The 20,928-nt window shown below is 39.4% G+C and overlaps 1 protein-coding gene across 17 annotated transcripts in view; it reads left to right on the top strand.

Moving 5' to 3' along the window:
• The window catches only part of LMO7 (LIM domain 7), a 233,426-nt gene that overhangs the window by 175,879 nt on the left and 36,619 nt on the right, over positions 1-20,928 (top strand). For 12 of the 17 annotated variants that reach the window (XM_063618747.1, XM_063618748.1, XM_055245198.2 and 9 more), the window contains 7 exons: positions 2,844-3,096; positions 4,031-4,312; positions 6,012-6,731; positions 7,709-7,738; positions 16,134-16,251; positions 18,343-18,485; positions 20,127-20,559. In XM_063618747.1, coding sequence (XP_063474817.1) covers positions 2,844-3,096; positions 4,031-4,312; positions 6,012-6,731; positions 7,709-7,738; positions 16,134-16,251; positions 18,343-18,485; positions 20,127-20,559 — 1,979 coding nt within the window. The remainder of the gene's footprint in view (positions 1-2,843; positions 3,097-4,030; positions 4,313-6,011; positions 6,732-7,708; positions 7,739-16,133; positions 16,252-18,342; positions 18,486-20,126; positions 20,560-20,928) is intronic. The other 5 variants (XM_063618754.1, XM_055245205.2, XM_063618753.1 and 2 more) reach the window with 3 other exon arrangements.

Here is a 20,928-nt window from a genome sequence, read left to right as displayed (position 1 = left end):
GTCAGAGCTGACCCAGGACAGAGCAAGTGTGAAAGGAACATGTTAGAGACATTCTGTTGTGGGAAGGAACCTTCTTTCAAAATCCCAAGCTTATAGTCAGTTCAGTTATTTCAATGCACTTCTTATTCCTGTGGCTACTGGGTATAGCGTCAGCAATTTCTGACTGTACATCTCCAGCTATTCAGATTTGACTAGATTGAAATCACGAAGTTTTTATTTTGAAGTATTTCTGTGCTTCTATCGACATCAACGTGAAAACATTGAGTTCTGGCTGTGAATTTGTGCTTGATTGTTAGGGATTTTACATTGCTTGTGTGTTTGGAATATTGCTTTTCTATTTCTAGATATTTTTCCTAGCATATCTATGACAAAAATGTCAAAAATGAGCAAACTTAAAATAATTGTACAGTGAACACACGTGTATTCGCTGCCTAATTCCACCATGATGTTTTACTATGCATGCTTTATCTTATACCCATTTCTCTCTCCTGTCTCTCTTTTTCCCTTTCTCCCTCCCTCCCTCTTTCTTTCTCTATTGTAATTTAATCATCTTATTTTTTGAGGCATTTCAGAATATATCACACTTGTCCTAAATACTTCAGTATGCACATCATTAAATAGAATTTATTCTTTGTTTTACTTCTGATGTGAAACTTATATAAATACAACATACTATGAATTTGTTTTCCAAAAAATCAATCAACAATTTATTAAGCATGGTAACGAAAAACCCGAATGCTTTATCTTTTAGAGTAGTAGTTTTTAAAAATAAAAAATGTGAAACGCTATTTAAACATTAACCTTTATAATTACTGCCACATGTATTGGCTGTTTGCTGTCAAGGTGTGATATTTTCATAGCCCAGATGACGATTATTCCAATACATTTAAGGAAATGAATCTGAGTATGTGATTCATCTGAGTGGTTAAAGCTGTAAAAGCAGAGGCTGAAGTTCTGAACCCGCTATGTTTCTTTGCCCTGACTGAAGAACCTACTCCATGTAATGTTGGAATTTATATCTAGCCAAGGAATAAAAGGGGAAGAGATAGAGGGCATGTGGGAATATGCAGGCTTCAGTCAGTTCAGATGCAGTGGCCCACCCAGCGGTGTGGAATCTAAGTCGTCTTCTCAGATCCTTGTTGGAATGGGCACCTGTCCATGTAACCAAAAGCAGAGTGCCACTGTCACATCCCTTTCTGATCTTGGAAATGGGGCTGCAGACCTTGTTTAAAGAGTGTGTAAGTGAAGTCTTGGAAATTACAACTAAGCGGTGAAAAAAAGCCTGGGATGGAGGCACCAGGACGTTAAAGCTCTTTTGTGATCAGCGTGTTAAAATTCTACTGCCACCCTCTAGATTGTAGTCCTAAATTGATGAGCACTATAATGTAGGGTAATATTTTTAGGATAACAGAATTGCAATGTCACATTCTCTAGTTCTACATGAAAACTCATATCAAGAATGATACTTTGGGGGAAAAATTCTCTGCAGGGCACTGTACTGGGCTAAAAAAATACTTTATCTTAAAAATTAAAAAGTAAAATAGTATCTTTATGACTTTAAAATTCCACATGTATAGATTTTGGCAAGAGTAATTGATAAACTTATTGGAAATGAGACGTAAATGTCTGATTTTTTAGAAGGTGGTAAAAAGAAAGCACCAGTTTATTGACTACTACTCCTCATGGTCATAGCTGCGTTTACTTTCTCTCTTCTGCCAAGACTCTACTCTCCTTTTACTCTGTCCCTGTCTCATAGCTGTATATTAAGCGACTTCCTGTAGGCTGTTCTCAGTGTTATTTACTGTAGCTTCCTGCCAGGCAGGAGGGAGGGGAAGAGACTGCATTTAACTCAGGTTGACCCTGCAGGTGCTCTACCTGCTGAGAGCTTGTAGCTGTCAGGCACTGTGCACAGCCAGGCCCGGAGAGAACGCTGGTGAGAAGCAAGTAACACTTCCAAACGTTTACAAATGCACAGGAGGCAGGAAGAGAAGGGTGGGAAAGAGAGACAACTTGGCTTGGATCTGTAGTGTTGTTCTCCCCTCTTTTCTTCCTTTGTCTTTAAAAGAGTAGATTTATTCTTCTTCTTTTAAGAAAGCAGATTACTATTTGTATCTATCTGACCTTGAGGAGTATCAAAGGGTGTTCTTTTGAATTTGTGTTTAAATGATTTTGAATCATAATACAAGGTTCCCGGTATAATTTCCATGGCCACTCTGAAGAAACTGTGAGTTCTGTGCTTTCATTTGGGCATAAGACTTGAGATTCCTTTGGAACTTTAGAAGTCATCCAGTCCAACCTCTTATCTAATGTGTGATTCTGGTTCATAGGATCTATCCAGACCCTTTACAAGCTTGTTTTTTTTTTTTTTTTTTTTTTTGCTTCACTTTCTACATCCTTCCTGATCTCTCCCCTCACATATATTATAGATAGCTGCGTGCCTTATTTTAAATTACTGAGTTCTCCTAGAATTATTTTTGTATGTTGTTTTAAGTATCTGTGACTCCATTGCTAGATTTTATTTCTATGTATTACATCAACAAATCTTATGGAAAATCATGGAGGCAGAGATTGAGAAGAAAAGGGGCTCACCAGTAAAATAGGACTTTTTCTGCTTAGAGCCTACAACAGCAAAAGAATGTACTGCATGTGCCTCCAGTATGCAAAGCAAGTTCCTCCTAATGGATCTTATCACACAACTTCGTGACAAATTTCTAAAAATATTCCCTGCAGTTAGCAGTGGCAGCACTGGGTTTCTAAGGGAAAGACAAAGCAGGCGCGCTGTGTGGGTTTCAGTTAGGTGAATAATCTGGAGAGTAAAGCAAATTCTTGTGCCTCCTTTATAGGTTTTGAAAGTGATACAGATTCGGAATTTACATTCAAGATGCAGGATTATAATAAAGATGATATGTCGTATAGAAGGATTTCGGCTGTTGAGCCAAAGACTGCGTTACCCTTCAATCGTTTTTTACCCAACAAAAGTAGACAGCCATCCTATGTACCAGCACCTCTGAGGAAGAAAAAGCCAGACAAACATGAGGATAACAGAAGAAGTTGGGCAAGCCCGGTTTATACAGAAGCAGATGGAACATTTTCAAGGTACTGAGATGGGTGTGATTATTGAGTTTCGTATGCTTTTCGAATGTGGTGGGATGTTAAATGTGGTAAAAAGAATGGCTCTTAAATGTGTTTCATAGATCATATATTAAGCTTGACTAGTGAGAATATTTTTCATCCCTCTATTTTTAGTTATACATATCTTGAAGCCATTTCTTCTGTTTTAGAATGTCAGCATATGATTTGCTAGGTCTTTTTTTAGATGCATGACTTCAGTTTATTGGTATTTTTCAGCTTACCAGATAATTTATATTGTTCATGATGAGCCCTGCCATGTAATGTTTTTCCTTTTTTGATTGATCTTAGTGGACATGAAAAGAATCGTTTAATTTCTCAGCAAATTAGCAGAACAGAGCGTGGTTTTGCAAATCCAGCTTCCTCTCATGGGGAGGCGTATGGTTTTGAAAGTGGTTCGGACTCTGAGGATGAACGAAGGTTTCCTGACATAGTTTTGGATGACTTAGCCAACCGTAGATTCCAAGTGAAAAAGAGGCCCCAGAGTTTCATCTCGAAAATCACCTCTCCTAATTCTTGTCCGCAAATATTTTCTCCTGATATGTTTGCCACGGGGCTATATGGACTGACAAGGTCAGAAATACTTGTCCTGGATCTGGCTGTCTATTATGCTGCTGATTTTAATTCAGAAAGTAACACCCCAAATTGTTTGTTATGTGCCTCTTCCTTTTAACACAGCTTCTAAGGAAGTATCTTTGGCCCATGTGTATCTAGCTATCCTTGAATTAAAATAAGATGCTGTTATAATAACTTTGTCCTAGGAGCCGTGGTGGTGATGAGAATGGAAACTAATTTCCTTTGTCCACAGTGGTGTAAACTTTGTGAACCAGAAAGCGTGCCGTTTGTGTTCTGTGTCACAAATGCTCATACAGTGTCTTAACCGGTTGGATGTTTTGAACAGTAATCAGAGGAGGATTTGGGGCACCAATGTGGAGAACTGGCCAACTGTACAAAGAACTTCAAAGTCCTCTTGTTATTTGGAAGAGGAAAAAGCAAAGACAAGAAACATACCCAACACTGTAAAGGATGATCTTTATGTGCGCAAGCTCAGTCCAGTCATGCCAAACCCAGGGAATGCTTTTGATCAGTTTCTTCCCAAATGTTGGACCCCAGAAGATGTGAACTGGAAAAGAATAAAAAGGGAAACTTATAAGCCATGGTATAAAGAATTTCAGGGATTCAGGTTTGTCGTTGTGCATGTTTCTGTTACACCAGTGTTCATTCAGTACCCCAGCTGGGGTTCTATGTGCATGTTTTTTTATAATAATAAGAGAGACAGAGAAAGTCTAATTAGTTCTCTAGTATCTACAGAACCTATATAATGGAAATGAATTTCTGTTTAAATTTAAACCTGAGGATCTAGATCTTAAAAAGCCCTGTTCTATACATAGTCATAGCACGGCATTATTTTTAGTAGTTCTGTTTTTCTCCAATTCTTTGTCTCATTCCCTCCTCCCTTCTTTTCTTCATGTCACTCACAGTAGAAGGAATTCAGACTCTGAGGATGAGGACTCAGGTTCTGACAGAAGCGCCACCGTTTTTAGTCGAGCACAAAAAGCAGAGCGTAGGCTAGACGGCAACTGCCAAAGACCTTCACTCTTGCTGGAATTAGCTACCAAACGGGCTGTAAAATCACCGGACTCCCATGCAGCCAGGAGAAGCAGTAGTGCTTCGGATGAGCCCAGGTGCCCCTGTCTGCATGAGCCTGCCTGCTGCGGGTCTGGCCTCAGACACCCCTCTGCCTGCTTCTGCTGCTCCATTAACCTGGGACCTGATTGCACTGAATCAGGAAACCTGACTCAGTGGACTTAGTACAAAAGCGTAATGTATAACACGCTGCTTTCTGTGCAACTACATCAGCTTGGAAGTCTGTAGGATTCAACATTCTTCTTTAGCACAATAATGTGTGAGACAGGATGTGTTTACATGTGGCAGTTCTTTTTGAAAAGCCAGTTCAAAAAGGCTTGTTAGAAAGTTTACCTAATTTCACAGTTTTGCTGTGTGTGGAGATGTGGAAAAAGGAAATAACTTTCAGGTAGAGACTGGGAAGGGCAAGTCTAGGGAAAATGTAAAGGAAAGATTCCTTGAGCTCTTTTATAAAACTTCAGAGCAATTTATTTTCCCTTTTTCCTGCTGATTACATATACCTATTGCATAAAGTGCATGATGCCCAACTTGTGAAACTTTCAAAGATGATTCCTTCTTCTTCAGGGGGCACTTAGGCCACTGTGGCAAATGGAATGAGAAAGGGGTACCAGGGGCCAGGCACGGTGGCTCACGCCTGTAATCCCAGCACTTTGGGAGGCCAGGGCAGGTGGATCACTTGAGGTCAGGAGTTCGAGACCAGCTTGGCTAAAATGGTGAAACTTTATCTCTACTAAATATACAAAAATTAGCCAGGCATGATAGGGGGCCCCTGTACTCCCAGCTACTTGGAAGGCTGAGGGAGATGAATTGCTTGAACCCAGGAGGCAGAGGTTGCAGTGAGCCGAGATCGCAGCACTGCACTCAGCCTGGGCGACAGAGCAAGACTCTGTCTCAAAAAAAAAAAAAAAAAATACCAGGGAGTGGCTTTTGTATGTGCCTGGGAGGGTTACTTAGTCCATGCTCCAGCTCCATCTGTGGCCTCCACGGTGCCCAACTTTCCTGAGAAGTATGCTCTGCTCTTATTTCTTTAGAGATTATCCAGGAAAGTCATGGGTGTTGGATTAAATGCTAGTCTGTTTTCCTAGCAAGAGTCCCCCCAATGGTCCTCTAAAATAATTTACCCTCAGTAACTGGCTAGTTGGTCTGCTAATCACCTTTGGCTAGTTGATCTGCTAATTACCTTTTCTTCCCAAACTTAATAAGATTCTCTTTCCTTTTTCCTCTCTGTGCATCAGTCAGTTTTTACTGCTTCAGGCCCTCCAAACATACTCTGATGACATCTTGTCTTCCGAAACACATACCAAAATTGATCCCACTTCTGGCCCAAGGCTCATAACCCGCAGGAAGAATCTGTCTTATGCACCAGGCTATAGAAGAGATGACCTCGAGATGGCAGCCCTGGATCCTGACTTAGAGAATGATGATTTCTTTGTCAGAAAGACTGGGGCTTTCCATGCAAATCCATATGTTCTCCGAGCTTTTGAAGACTTTAGAAAGTTCTCTGAGCAAGATGATTCTGTAGAACGAGATATAATTTTACAGTGTAGAGAAGGTGAACTTGTACTTCCGGATTTGGAAAAAGATGATATGATTGTTCGCCGAATTCCAGCACAGAAGAAAGAAGTGCCGCTGTCTGGGGCCCCAGATAGATACCACCCAGTCCCTTTTCCCGAACCCTGGACTCTTCCTCCAGAAATTCAAGCAAAATTTCTCTGTGTACTTGAAAGGACATGCCCATCCAAAGAAAAAAGTAATAGCTGTAGAATATTAGTTCCTTCATATCGGCAGAAGAAAGATGACATGCTGACACGTAAGATTCAGTCCTGGAAACTGGGAACTACCGTGCCTCCCATCAGTTTCACCCCTGGCCCCTGCAGTGAGGCTGACTTGCAGAGATGGGAGGCCATCCGGGAGGCCAGCAGACTTAGGCACAAGAAAAGGCTGATGGTGGAGAGGTCAGAGTGTGTTTCTGCAAGGATTTTGCTTGTAATGGATGGTCTTGTGTAACTTTTCTCATGCGAGAAAGCAGTACATCGTGTTGCTCAACTCTGCATGTCACGTGCCATTTTGAAGCATCCCGTAAAATTTAATTTGCTTTGAAAAACCCTCAGTCATTTTGTAGAAAAAGTGCAATTCCATATTTGCATATCTCTAAATAATTTAGGCCTGTTTAAGACTGTATATACATAAACCTTGCCTTTGACTTAAGCAGTACTGTGGTACAATTCACCAATATGAAGTTTCATAAAAATGTTTTCCAACTTATATTTCTGGACTTCTCATGTTCAGGCATTTTTGTAACAGTCTGGTTATAGTTTGGTTTTGTGTGTTGCTCACATTTTAGAGTGTCTGATTTTTTTGGGGGGGTGAAATTTTCCCTTAAAATATGGCATTGCAAATTTCATTTAACTTAATTTTTGTTTTTGGCCTAGGTTTCTTGGACTGTCATTTGTAACTTATTTTTATTTATAAAGTTCAGAGTAAACATTGATGTTAAAATGCATGAATGGTATTTGTTGTCTGCCGAATTTTATGTGTATGTAATCATGGCCATTTTGATAGTTTGTATTATGCAACTTGCCTTTTTGATGAGTGTTCAGTTTGTGGAACTTAGAGATGGACAAATCTGATTAGGTTGACTAAAATTAGAGGATCCAAATCTAACTTAACAGTTCCTGACAATGGGAAGTCTTTTCTTATGGATTTGTTAGCTCAGAGTAAATTGAGGAAATTCTTCATTTTGCTTGATCTGAATTTCCTGAGATAGGAAATTGATGAGAACTTGAGACATGATCAAGAACATGATGGAAGAAGTGACCTTTTGAGATTTGTCCATCTCCAATTAGATTCTTAAGTGAAAGACATTGAACGTTTAGAAACTAATATGACTGGGAAAAATGACTTTTTAATTTTTGGTTTTCTGGTTTCTTAGACTCTTTCAAAAGATTTATGGTGAGAATGGGTAAGTTATGTGGTTCACAGTAAAGAATCTGTGCGTGTTGTTTGTTCTTTTTATAACTTACTGTATTTCTGGCATGGCATGTCACTAAATGGGGGTGTTGTGTGCTGTGCATGAGATTTTTTAAATGGGAAATGTTTATTTTGCAACCTAATGGTAATATTTCTGTGTCTTGGTGCCCAGTGCATGATAAAATTATTTGTTTTATTAAAAATTTAAACTTTAGCTCCATCCCTTCTTTTTTCCTTTTTAAAAATTTAATGAGTTGATTAAAAGTAACAAAAGCACTTGCCTAAGATTAGGTATACGTATTTTGGTATTTGGTTGCTACATAGATTAAAATTCTGATTTATGGATGCTAAAGCCCAGATTACCACATTTTAGAAAATCTGTGATGGAAAAAGAATATCAGCATTTACTTCAAGTTTAGAATACACCCAGTTGACATTATCCTATAATCGGCCAACTGGGAACTTTGTTAGTAGGGATTCATTAAACTTCCCTAGGTGGTATTTGGAAGTATTATATTTTCAAGATTCCTGATTAGGAAAAAAAAGTTATAGCATGGCTATGTTTATAGTGCAAAATAGACCTTCAAAAACTGCAAAAATCGGCCGGGCGCGGTGGCTCACGCTTGTAATCCCAGCACTTTGGGAGGCCGAGGTGGGCGGATCACGAGGTCAGGAGATCGAGACCACAGTGAAACCCCATCTCTACTAAAAAATATAAAAAATTAGTCGGGCATGGTGGCGGGCACCTGTAGTCCCAGCTACTCGGAGAGGCTGAGGCAGGAGAATGGCGTGAACCTGGGAGGCGGAGGTTGCCGTGAGTGGAGATCGTGCCACCACACTCCAGCCTGGGTGACAGAGCGAGACTCTGTCTCAAAAACAAAACAAAACAAAACAAAACAAAACAAAACAAAAACTGCAAAAATCTTTTTAATTTCTAATATCACTCTCGCAAAAACTACTTTTTTTTTTTTTTTTTTTTTTTTGAGACGGAGTCTCACTCTGTCGCCCAGGCTGGAGTGCAGTGGCACCATTTTGGCTCACAGCAACTTCCACCTCCCACGTTCAAGCAATTCTCCTGTCTCAGCCTCCTGAGTAGCTGGGACTACAGTTACATGCCACCATACTCTGCTAATTTTTGTATTTTTAGTAGAGATGGGGTTTCACCAGATTGGTCAGGCTGGTCTCAAACTCCTGACCTCAGGTGATCCATCCACCTCGGCTTCCCAAAGTGCTGGGATTACAGGCAAAAACTACATTTATAGTAAATAATTTATTCGTTCTTAGTACAAAATCACAAGGTGGCTATATCTTAATATTTTCCACCAAACTTTCTGTAACTTTGTGAATCTAAGGGCTAATAGTGTTTGAGCAAGAGGAAGAGAGTTAAAGGATGACAGATGTTTTAATCTGCTCAAGCCTTAGTAGCTTAGTATCTTCCCTTACGAGGATTTACTTCATCTCTAAGAATCTCTAGTTGTGATAGCTTTTTATAATTTTGATGATTCAGAAATGTTGGAAGCTACTAAACGTAAAGCAGTATAACCATTCTAGATGCCAAAGGTGTAACTGAGCCACAGGCAACAAATTGCAGGTACTTGTTAGCCACTGATTTTAAAAACCAGGGTCCCTGCATGCTTTCTGTGTGCCATGCAAAGGCACATTATCCCCTTTCCAGCTCATCTGCATGATGCTTAAGCGTTTGCTACTCTCAAGTCATAGGAAAGCCGTTTTAACTTGATTAAAAATCTCTTTGCAGCTTTAAGCATGTTGAATTGTAACTTTCAGAAAAATTTTCATTTGTAAAGTAAATATAACTTTATAATGTAAGCAGCTCTCAGAAATAGTTGCTTTTCTTAAAGGGAATACAAGTACCCAGAGTACAAGTATGTGGTGGGAATGTCAACATGTACAACCATTTCAGTGGCTGGATGTGTTCCCCGTAGTGAGGGGTAAATTATATGACTGAGTTAGAGAAGAAGACAGTAACCTAAGACCAAAGCTTGAAAAGCTAAAGATTTTTCTAGATTAGAGCTAACAGCAGCAAATGTTTTCTATTCCAAGATAGTTGTTCTGATAGTACAATATTTGTTTTAAAGGCTGTTCTGCATGCAGTTCAATGCCAAGGTAACTACACAAATAAAGCAAGACTGTCTGTAAATTGAGACTGAATAATGCATGACGTGTCAAACAATGGAAAGTATTATAATATGAATGTGTCCTCAGAAAACTCAAGTGTGTTTTGGACCACTTGAAGTCAAATAAGTCAAATCTATAACTAAGGATTTTTCTCTAGTCTAATCAGTTACCAGTACTTTTTCTCCTTCCTTCCTTCCTTCCTTCCTTCCTTCCTTCCTTCCTTCCTTCCTTCCTTTCCTCTTTTCCTTTCCTTTCCTTTCCTTTCCTTTCCTTTCCTTTCCTTTCCTTTCCTTTCCTTTCCTTTCCTTTTCTTTTCTTTTCTTTTCTTTTCTTTTCTTTCGAGATGGAGTCTTGCTATGTTGCCCAGGCTGGCCTCGAGCTCCTGGGCCCAAGCATTCCTCCTGCCTTGGACTCCCAAAGTGTTAGGATTACAGATGTGAGCCATCATGCCCTGCCTACTGGTGCTTTTCTTAAGTAGATCTGCTGCAGTGAAAAGAAAATAGAAATTTAAATTGGATTAAATGTAGGCTTTTAATCTAGAACTTGTTTCATGTTTATGCTGGGTGATATTTCTCTGAACATAATGCACATTGTCAAGCTTGGCACAGTTACCTGGAAAAGCATTATTGCTCAACATACTGTCATTGAAAAATAACTGCCTATAACATGAATGCTTTCTTTTTTGTAAGGACTGGGTTAAAGAGAAATGTGCAATATCTTTTGAAGTCTGAGACTTAATTTCTGGCTTGCCTTTTGTTTGGCATTTAACACCTGTCAGTTTGTCTGTTTATTTTTAAGACACTTTGTATGTGGTAGTCGTTTCTTCTGCTCGCTTTCGTCTTGCATGGATTTATGTCTGTATGGTTTCATGAAACTTGAAAATTTGGTCATGTGTTTTGGCAGAAGCAATTTATGACAAAATTGTTTGTAAGAATATATAGAAATAATCTTGTATGTGATTAAGCTGTTGAATCTGTTGCCAGTATTAATAGGAAATGAGCACTGATTTCACATGAAGTTGTAACAAAAGACAATTAAGTCACCCACATTTCACTTATGGGTTTGGCCAAAAGAGTCTGTAGAATTATAAAGGCTTATGACAGCAAAAAAGAAAGGGAAAAAAAGCCAATTTCGGTTATTTCTAGGGATTTCCCTCCACCCCCAGGAGACATTTGGCAATGTCTGGAGGCATTTTTTATTGTCTCATTGGGTGGGTGGGGGTGTGTGCGCTACTGGCAACTAGTGCCTTCATAGCCAGAGATGCTGCTAAATGTCCTACAGTACACAGGAGTGCCCTACAACAAATAGTTTTCTGGTCCCAAAATGTCGGCAGTGGTGCTACTGAGGAACCCTCATTGAGACTATAAATCTATAAATGAAAAATCTTCATCACGTTGCCTTTTTATTCTAGTGTATGGTAATTCCAAAGCCTCTTGCCCAAGTTTTAGCATTGATTGCTCTTCAGAGAATTCCTATAGTACCTGATGGAAATATACTCAGAGGTACATAAATCAGTATGTTCCTATCTCCCTCCGAAAGTTGGGGAGCCTTAACCCTAGTATCATGGAATTTCTGTTTGCTGTATAAGGCTATCCATGATTTTATATTTGAGAAAATTTGCCACATGCTGGTCCTTTTTGATCCTTACTCCTTAGATAGTCACCTATAAAGTTCCTGGAAGTGAGTTCTAAAAGGAAACGCCTTAAAACTAGCCAAAAAGTGACAGGAGCATAGTAGGCAATCTGCATAGTGGGAGAAGAGAGTAAGACTTTAGCAACCTTGTTTTATGATTGACACCTTCTTCCTTAAACTTCCTCTTTTCCCTTCTAATTGCTATTTAAAAAAAATTCTATTCAACAGAAAGGCAAGATGCTAGATCTGTATTTTTTGGAAAAAATCCAGTTGCAGTTCTAAATTGGAGCCTTTCCAAATAAGGAAATACAAATGAAGCAGGACTTGTAAGAGACATATGATGTGATTTGCCAGCTAATCATCCTTCATTCAACACAACATACTAGAGCTGTGCAATCCTTCATAGTTTTCCCAAACAATTTTCCTGATGCTATCTCTGGTACTTATCTCAAATCTGTGAGGCCGACAGATAGGGATGTGGAGATAGAGAAACAAATATTGCAGCTTTCCCAAGGACATGTGGCTTGTGAGTGGTAGAACCAGACTAGGGCTTCGCCTCTGAGATAATTCACGTAGACTGCTTGGCGAGGTTGCTGGCACACAGTAAGCCCTCAGAAGCTGAATATTATGCCATTAATGCTGATAAGGGAGGGAAGAATTCTTTGTGATCTGGCTCAGAGAGTCCTTCCTCTACTACAAAAGTTCTGTATTTTATCACTGTGGTCTGGGGTGACCTCTCTGATTTGAAGCAGCTTAGGGAGTTAGCTTTTGGGAGATCTCAAACAATCATGTTTGCTTTAATGAGAATTAGTATATGGCCCAGATGGTTTTAAAAATGCAACCCACACAGCCAAATCCAGTTCTCATAACAATCCCTTCCTCACTTAGCAGGTGAGAAATGGGGGCTCGGAAGTGATCTGATATGTGTTAGGGTGGGGTGAAAACTGGCACCACGGCTGGGCCTGCAGCCCTCCCCTCCTGGCTCGTTGCAGTGCCTGGCTCCAGCTGCTATACAATGTGTGCATGCTTGATGTGGGTAACTTTTTGTACCCTAGGGGGTGAACCGTGCTCATGTTCCTGCCTTACACAGGGACTTGTCTACTCCAAAGTGTATTTGGTTCACTTTGTTCACATTAAGGACCACCTGTGTGCCAGGTTCTGCTCCGTGTTGGGGGCACCCAGGAGGAGGATGCAGCCTCTGCCTTAAGAAGCACATTTCATGGGAAGACACCTTAGCATTGCATGGTGTAGGAGGATTAGGGCCAAAGGAGAGCAACCCTGGGAGATGCTGGGCCTTCTAGCCTTCCTCCCATCGAAAGATTATTAAAATATTCGCATCCTTTGTTTTTTTTTGTTCTGGAGTTTATGTAATCTCATGTGTTGAGTGTCTAGATACCCCTCATGCCTGGTTCTTGAAAAATTTTTCCTGCCTCTTCTTAGTGAGTCTGTCATAGTATTAGTTCAAATAGCCTCATTCTTCATAGTATGACTTACGTGAATTTATATTCTCAAATTCACACAAATCAGTTTTATAAGTAGTCATACCTAGTTAGATATATTACATTAATAGATCCATCTATATTCATATATGTCCTCATATATTCTCTCGATATAATTTGTTCCTTAATAGTCCTTAATAAATCCTGTAAAACTTTCTTCATAGAACTGTGGATAGCCATATAATCTTACAAAAAGAATTAGAAACGTTTTAAGTATAGCAAATTTTGCTTGATTAAATGTGAGAAAACCTACCTCATTCTTACCATAGACATTGAATGAGTGTATCCTGCCTGCCTTGTGCTGCTAATATGTTTTCCTCCTAAGCAACACATGACTTGTGAGGAAGAGAATCCAAACATGCACATGCACACACAGACACACATGCACTGTAACAGACATAAGGCTGAGGGTTCAGTATTATGAAAAAGGTGTAGCTGAAGCAGTAGAGGGATTGAGAGGAGGCACAGAGCAGCTTTGATATGGATGAGCTGGGAAGACTTTATCAAAGTGCTGAATATTATCTAGATCATTAATTTAACACATTTATTGAGCACCTACTGCAGGCTGGGCTCCCCTTCAGGTACAGGTGATGTACCAGCAAACAAATCAGAAAATTCCTGCTTTATAATCTTACAGGGCAAGGCAAGTGATAGGTAAATAAATGTACATGATGGTGAGAAATACTATGAAGGAGAAAGGACTAGGGTGGGTCAGGGGAGAGGGGCATTTATTATTTCTGGTAAGGTGGTCAGAGAAGGAAACACAGAGGGCACATTTAAACAGATGACTGGAAGTGAGAGAGAAGCTATGTGGATAACTGGGTGAAGAGCATTCCAGGCAGATTGAAGAGTAGGGGGAAAAGCAGGAGGTGTGAGCAGGGCAGGGAAGCCAGTTGGCTGGAGCAGAGGGAGTGGGGGCATGGTGCTGATGAGCACAGAAAAGGAAGTAGGAACCAGGGATAGCGGACCTCTTAGGTTTCGGAAGAACCTGTCTTTAATTTAACTCTAATGAAATGGGAAGAAAGTAGTGGGTGCTGAGTAGAGGTATACCATGATCTGAGTGCAGTCTGAAAGGAACTCTCTGGCTGCTTTTGGGTAGGAAGGGGTGGAAGCAGGGAGACTGTTGTAATCTAGGTGGGTGATGTGATGTGATTATTATAATAATTGTAATAATCCGGGTAGGAGATGATGTGATAATTGTTATAATCTAGGTAGCAGATGTGATTATTGTAATAATTGTAATCATCCAGGTAGGAGTCGCTTGGATCAGGGTGTAATGGTGCAGATGGTAAGAAGTGGTTGTGTTCTAGATATATTTAGAAGGCAGAGGGACAGGATTTACTGATGGGACCAGTTATGGTATATGAGAGAAAGAGAAGAATCTGGGATGACTCCAAGATGTGTGACCTAATGTTGTGAAGGATAGAGGTGACCTTTACTGATATAAGGAGAGTGAGAGCTGAGCAGGTTGTGAAAAGGACAATCGGTTTTTTATCTGTGACAAACTTGAGATGCCTATTAGACTTCCAAGTGGAGAATGAACAGGAAGTTGGAAATACCTGTCCAGGAGTCCTGAGGTATGAATGGCATTTAAGAAGTTATGTATACTGGTAGAGGGCTTTTGAATCAGAGGGAATAGTTTAGGAAAGGTGTTTGTTGAAACTGGAGGTTGGGTATTAATTTAAGAAGCCATTTTGGAAGTCTAGGTGAGTTGACTGTACTCTGATCTAGGGTGTTGGCAATAGAGATGGAAAGAAAGAGACACTGAATGAAAGGACTTGATAACTAATGGAAAGTGGGGAGAAGGGAGAAACAAAGGTGAAAAGTGGTTCTTAGGTTTCAGATGTGGATGATTGGAGGGCAGGTAGCAACATTAGTAACCACAAGAGGAAAAGCAGGTTTGGGGACAAGATTGCGTTTGGTCACATCCACAATAACCATGCATTTAGTGAGTTACAGTTTACAAAATCCTTTCTAGATATTATTTTAATCAGTCCTTTGACAATTGAAGTGCCTAGGGGATATCCATGCAGAAAGACTATTCAAGAAGCAATTGGAAATGAGTCAAAGGAAGGACTGGTTCCTTAATTATGGCATTGGGAATAGTTTAGAAATTATAATTCCATGAGCTAGCTAAGCTAGGAATTCCTGAACTAGCTAAGAGCAAACATGCTTTAAAAGAAATAATGATGGCAACATCTTGGAAGGCAAAATTTAGATGCCCAGGCAGGAGGTGTACAGTTACTTAAAATCAAGAGTGCAGTATAAAAGATCAGTAGGAAAGAGCTTCAAAAGCTCTTTCTCTCATTCCTACTTCTCCTCAGTGTTTAGATCTGACCTCTCCCTTTTCTTGAGACCACCCTCAATCTCTCTTTCCCCTCTGGTATAGTTTACCTGGCTCTTTTATGTGCATGTAGAGAGAACACATGTGCCTGTGCCCAACACCCCACTCTGTTCATTGGATTCTATTGTCGATTGAGCTCTTCCAAAGCGTAACCTCAGTCCATCCTTGTGTTACAAGTTGAATGCATGCAAGCTGCCCTAATAAAAGAAGAGGATTATAGGGGTATTATAAAGGACTATTAGAAACTACCTGTGGTGCTTTGAGAACAAGTCTAGTGCAGTGGTAGGGCAGATCTTATAGAATCTTTTAGAATCAACAGCACATTTATTCATGGTATTGAACTTGAGAAAAATATCAGGTAAACATTAAATTATTAATCAGTGCCCAGAAAAGGCAGCCAAACCTCAGCATATTATCTTTGAAGGAGATAGAAAATAAAGAGAGATAATTCTAGTGACTGTTTTTTTTCCTAAAGTAATCCTTTCATGCATTGACCTCTTTAAATATGAACCTTGGGTTTTTTTTTTTTTTTTTTTTTTTTGAGACTTGTATAGGGCTAATCTAGCCATTTTGTGAAAAAATTCACACTCGAGTGCTCTTGTTTCTGAGTTTTGGAAAAACACCATTTATCTCTGTAGTGCTACTTCTGTGATACTATCACTGAAGCGTCTAGGTAGAAATTTAGGTGGAATTTCCAAATATAAGTCCAACCTCAGTTTAACCCCTAAGTCTGGTCACGTGAACTTCCGTAGTAACCATGAGTCCTTTTGTTGTAGGAGTAAGTCCATGAGCGATGTCAGCGCAGAGGATGTTCAAAACTTGCGTCAGCTGCGTTACGAGGAGATGCAGAAAATAAAATCACAATTAAAAGAACAAGATCAGAAATGGCAGGATGTGAGTATTTTGGGGGTAGGGGGTAGAGAGTGTATTTGTTTGACTTTGCTTCTCTTAAAGTCAATATACTCAAGACCATTTTCCTTGCTATTACAGAATTCAATTCTGTATAAAATGTGACCAACTTCCTTTACAAAGATTTTTAAACCTTTTCTTCTATTATTGTTGCATATTTTAAAGGCCATTGTGAAAAATATACCTGGATGTTTATTTTCTAATATTCTCTCAGTTCTCAAAAATGTGAGTGCTTCCTTGCAGTATAGTGAACTTATTTACTTGTTTTGGTGGTTGAATTTGGGATATGCACATTAACTATACTCTGATGGGAAAGACCTGGCCAAAGTTTAGGGAGAGAAGAGGAACAGGGTTCTGGCAGAGACCTTGGCGTCAGTAAAGAAAGATGAAAAGGGTTAGTAATTAAGAGTTAATTAAGGAGATTTGGGGAGAAATAAGTAATATAACTCAGAGCAATATCTTGGCTGAAGAAGTCAATAATATGAACCAAAATGAAATATTTTTGCAGAGTTGACATATATCCAGGTGTTTATATAGCTATAGACTTACTCTTTAGTTTTGATCCTGAAAAAAAGAGCTTGACTATTTTTTTGAGTACAGTAATTGTGATAAACTGAAGAAATGCAAAGAAATACAGTAGACAAACTATCAGAGCAAACCCAAAGGAATTTGAGGACAACTTTATGGTGAGAGTTGAGCAATAGCATGAACAAAGGAGTCAGAGTGAATCTTAATTTTCAAAGGAATTAATAGTCTCAGAAATGAAGAAACCCCTGCCCTGGCTACCTGTCTAAATTCCAGTGCCTCTTTTAGTTGGGAACTCAATTTAATTGTCAAGAAACAGTAATTCAATATCACTTTGCCAAAATACATGGTTAATTTTCTGGTGTGAAAGTAAGTATTAAGGGCTTATTAGGTTGAATCAGATAAAAATTCATGCTAGTTATGCTATAGGACTAAATGCGCATTGCTTTTGTTCTTTCTGGAAGGAGTTCATATTGGTCTCAGGCTGTTTTTAAAGCAGGAGTGGCTCTGTGGGCTTGCAAGGGGTATAAACCAAACGTACTTTGCATGCCCTGGGGGTGAAATTTGGTTTTGTCTGAGACCTTGAATGTGCTTCTGTTTGGACTGGAATGCCACTAACAGTTCTTAGCAGTTCTCTATTTTGGAGACATGGAAAACTTTATACCTTGTAAAATGTCTTAACCCCCTGGGTGTCAGAACCAGCCTAGGTTTCTGGGGGGAATTGAAAAGCTGAATTAGGTTGATTGTCCCTGGGGTCACCCAGCAAGGTTAGGCTTAACGTTCCTGGGGATATGGGGGACAGGTGTTGGTTTGTTCCTGCCACGTGTTCCTTATTGCCCTGACCTAGGTGGACTTAACCCTTCTGAAACTGCATACTCAAGTCTCGCCTTCCCAGTTAAAGCCTTTCCAAAGCCTCCCCTTCTGGAGGTGGAACCGGACCCATGGTCTCCTTAGGACCCCACTCTCTCATGCAATCCTGTCACACTTTTTATTTATATGTCTGTCTCTCCCCTGTAGACTGAGAGTTTCTTGAGGGGAACCGCGCCCTATGAATGTATGTATTAATAGTTCCTACACTTGGGCCTGCCTCAAAGTAGGGATTGAGCTGTTTGTGAAATGAAAGACAGACTATGCATTTGCGCTTAACCATCACAATCGCGTTTCTGTTTCGGCCTTACCAGTGAAACGTGTTTCGCAGAACAGCCAGGTTTTTGGAATGAGATGAAAACGAACTGGAAACAGTTCCTGATCTATCTAACTGTCACCTAATTACAAGCATTTAGCATTCTTTGTGAAGTGTGCAATGAGGCAGATACTTTCTGGGAAAACAAAAATGGGGTCTATCTTATTAGGTCAGGTTTTTCAGACAGACACATGAGATAAAGGCTTGGTACAGAAACGCTGTCTATAAAAAGCAAAATTAGGGCACCTTGGCATCCAGTTGGAGTGAATAGTTTCAGTGATGTAATAAGATACTCTGGCACATTCTGTCTGCTAGAAACGGTGTATAGAAATTCAGGTGTGCCCCTGCTGATGTGATTTTTCTGTCAGGACCTTGCAAAATGGAAAGATCGTCGAAAAAGTTACACTTCAGATCTACAGAAGAAAAAAGAAGAGAGGGAAGAAATTGAAAAGCAGGCACGTGAGAAGTCTGAGAGAAGCTCTAAGACGTTTAAGGAAATGCTGCAGGACAGGTAATAATGCTGAATGCACCTCGGTTGTAACAGGGTTGGAGATGCCAGTGTTATAAATAGATATTTTATGTAAGTGTAGTGTGACATAGGTGTCCACCAATATTCAACTTTAATCAAATATGTAAAGAAACATTTAAGATTTTGGTCTGCAGTGAAAAAACAAAGCATTGTTGAAATAGTGACAGAGTAGTAGTAACAAAATAAATGAGGACTTAAAATAGGTGTTCATTATTTCTTCTCTTACATCGTGCATTCACATGCAGAATTGGATGGTGTTGGCTATGTTTGGTGCAGGAAATACACTGCTTTTTACTCTTAAGTGAATTAAGGAATGAGATGGTCCAATAAAATTAGTTCTTACTTTTAACTAAATTGTGCAAAATATAACAAAGTTCTTTTTCATGTTTAATGGTGCAGTTCATTATATTTTAAAGAAAGTTTTTATGAACATAAATGTGTGTGTTTTACTTACTCTTTGCATTGCAGCATAACAGTATAAAGGTCAAATTTAAACTTTCCTGTAAAGCATTCATTACTGTGTGAAACATTAGGATATTTACAGATCAAGGAGAAGGAAAATATGCTTTTAGAATAATGTCCAAAAGGAAATATGCTGTCAGGTGAAATGAAACAAAGCCGCTTTCTCCCTTAAAGCCAATGATAAGCAGTTTCATTCACTTAAATGCAATTCAGTTAGCTTGGGAGGTAGGTATTCCTTTCTAAATGTGAGAGATGAGGGTGTTTTATGAACCTTTCTATAAATATTAATGGTGACTTTTAATCCCTAATAATTGTTCATGCAAGTTCTGTCAAGCTATATGAAATCATACACCAGTTTGATCTCCACAAAAGCCTTAGTCTTTTGTAGTCTTTTGTTTTTACTAAATTATTGTAAATTTTTGTGGGAAAAAAAAATCCTCAAAAGGCTGTCAATCGACGACTTTGGAAGGTTCAAATTGGTTGTCAATCACGATATTTATAGTGTTTTAATTTTAAAAGTTGTAAGCTTGTGGATAAAATTTAGTGAATAATCCTTTATTAAAATTTCCTTGTTTCATTAAAATCTCTTTACAATTAATAATATCCCAGTGAAGTATTTGAGAACCATTTTAATTAAAGAAGTCAAGTTATTATTCTTTCTTAGTTGGGACATTAAAGATAATTATATACAGCTTGCTGGGCATGGTGGCTCACGCCTGTAATCCCAGCACTTTGGGAGGCCAAGGTGGGCAGATCACAGGGTCAGGAGTTCAAGACCAGCCTGGGCAATATGTTGAAACCTCATCTCTACTAAAAATTAAAAAAAAAAATTAGCCGGGCATGGTGGCGCATGCCTGTAATCCCAGCTACTTGGGAGGCTGAGCCAGGAGAATTGCTTGAACCCGGGAGGCGGAGGTTGCAGGTGAGCCAAGATCGTGCCACCGCACTCCAGCCTGGGCGACAGAGCGAGACTCGGTCTCAAAAAAAAAAAAAAAAAAAGATAATTATATACATCTTTATGCTCTGTAAGTGTTGTATTGATTCTTGTGTGAAGTTAGCAGCTTTTTATTCCCAGTCCATTTCATGTGTTGATTACTCTCTCACCACCTCTCTGTGTCAAATGCATATCTTTGTGGTGATGGTGCATTTCTCTCTGCTAAGGGAATCCCAAAATCAAAAGTCTACAGTTCCATTGAGAAGGAGAATGTATTCTTTCGATGATGTGCTGGAGGAAGGAAAGCGACCCCCTACACTGACTGTGTCAGAAGCAAGTTACCGGAGTGAGAGAGTAGAAGAGAAGAGAGCAACTTACCCTTCGGAAATTCCCAAAGATGATTCTACCACTTTTGCAAAAAGAGAGGACCATGTAACAACTGAAATTCAGCTTCCTTCTCAAAGTCCCTTGGAAGAACAACGCCCAGCCTCTTTGTCTTCTCTGCGTTCAGGGAGCACACAAATGGAGTCGACTCGTGTTTCAGCTTCTCTCCCCAGAAGTTACCAGAAAACTGATACAGTCAGGTTAACATCTGTGGTCACACCAAGACCTTTTGGCTTTCAGACAAGGGGAATCTCATCACTCCCCAGATCTTACACGGTAAAAAATGTTCTCAGTTCATTTAGTCTGTTCCGAAGAGCAAAATGTTGGCAAACTTGTGCAGAGGTTGGGGTTACATCAACTTGATGTGTAAACTGTACGTAACATATATAAGGACATTTTGTTTCATGCCAGTTTAGATGCAATGGAAACTTAATGCTTAAGATAGATCAATGATACAGAGTTTATTAAACTTTAAATTCTGTGAAAGTGGGGCTGATACATTTTAAAGAATGAATAAGATGTATTCTAAGGCAGAGTATTATTTTATAATGTCATTTTTTTAGATGTACCTTTTGTAAAGTATTAGGTTGAAAAATTTGAAGTTGTCAGTATGATTGTTCTTCTTGACCTACAAAACAGCAATTC

The sequence above is a fragment of the Symphalangus syndactylus genome, chromosome 15 (assembly GCF_028878055.3).
Source record: "Symphalangus syndactylus isolate Jambi chromosome 15, NHGRI_mSymSyn1-v2.1_pri, whole genome shotgun sequence".
Taxonomy (NCBI): domain Eukaryota; kingdom Metazoa; phylum Chordata; class Mammalia; order Primates; family Hylobatidae; genus Symphalangus; species Symphalangus syndactylus.
This window is presented reverse-complemented; position numbering and strand designations above follow the sequence as displayed.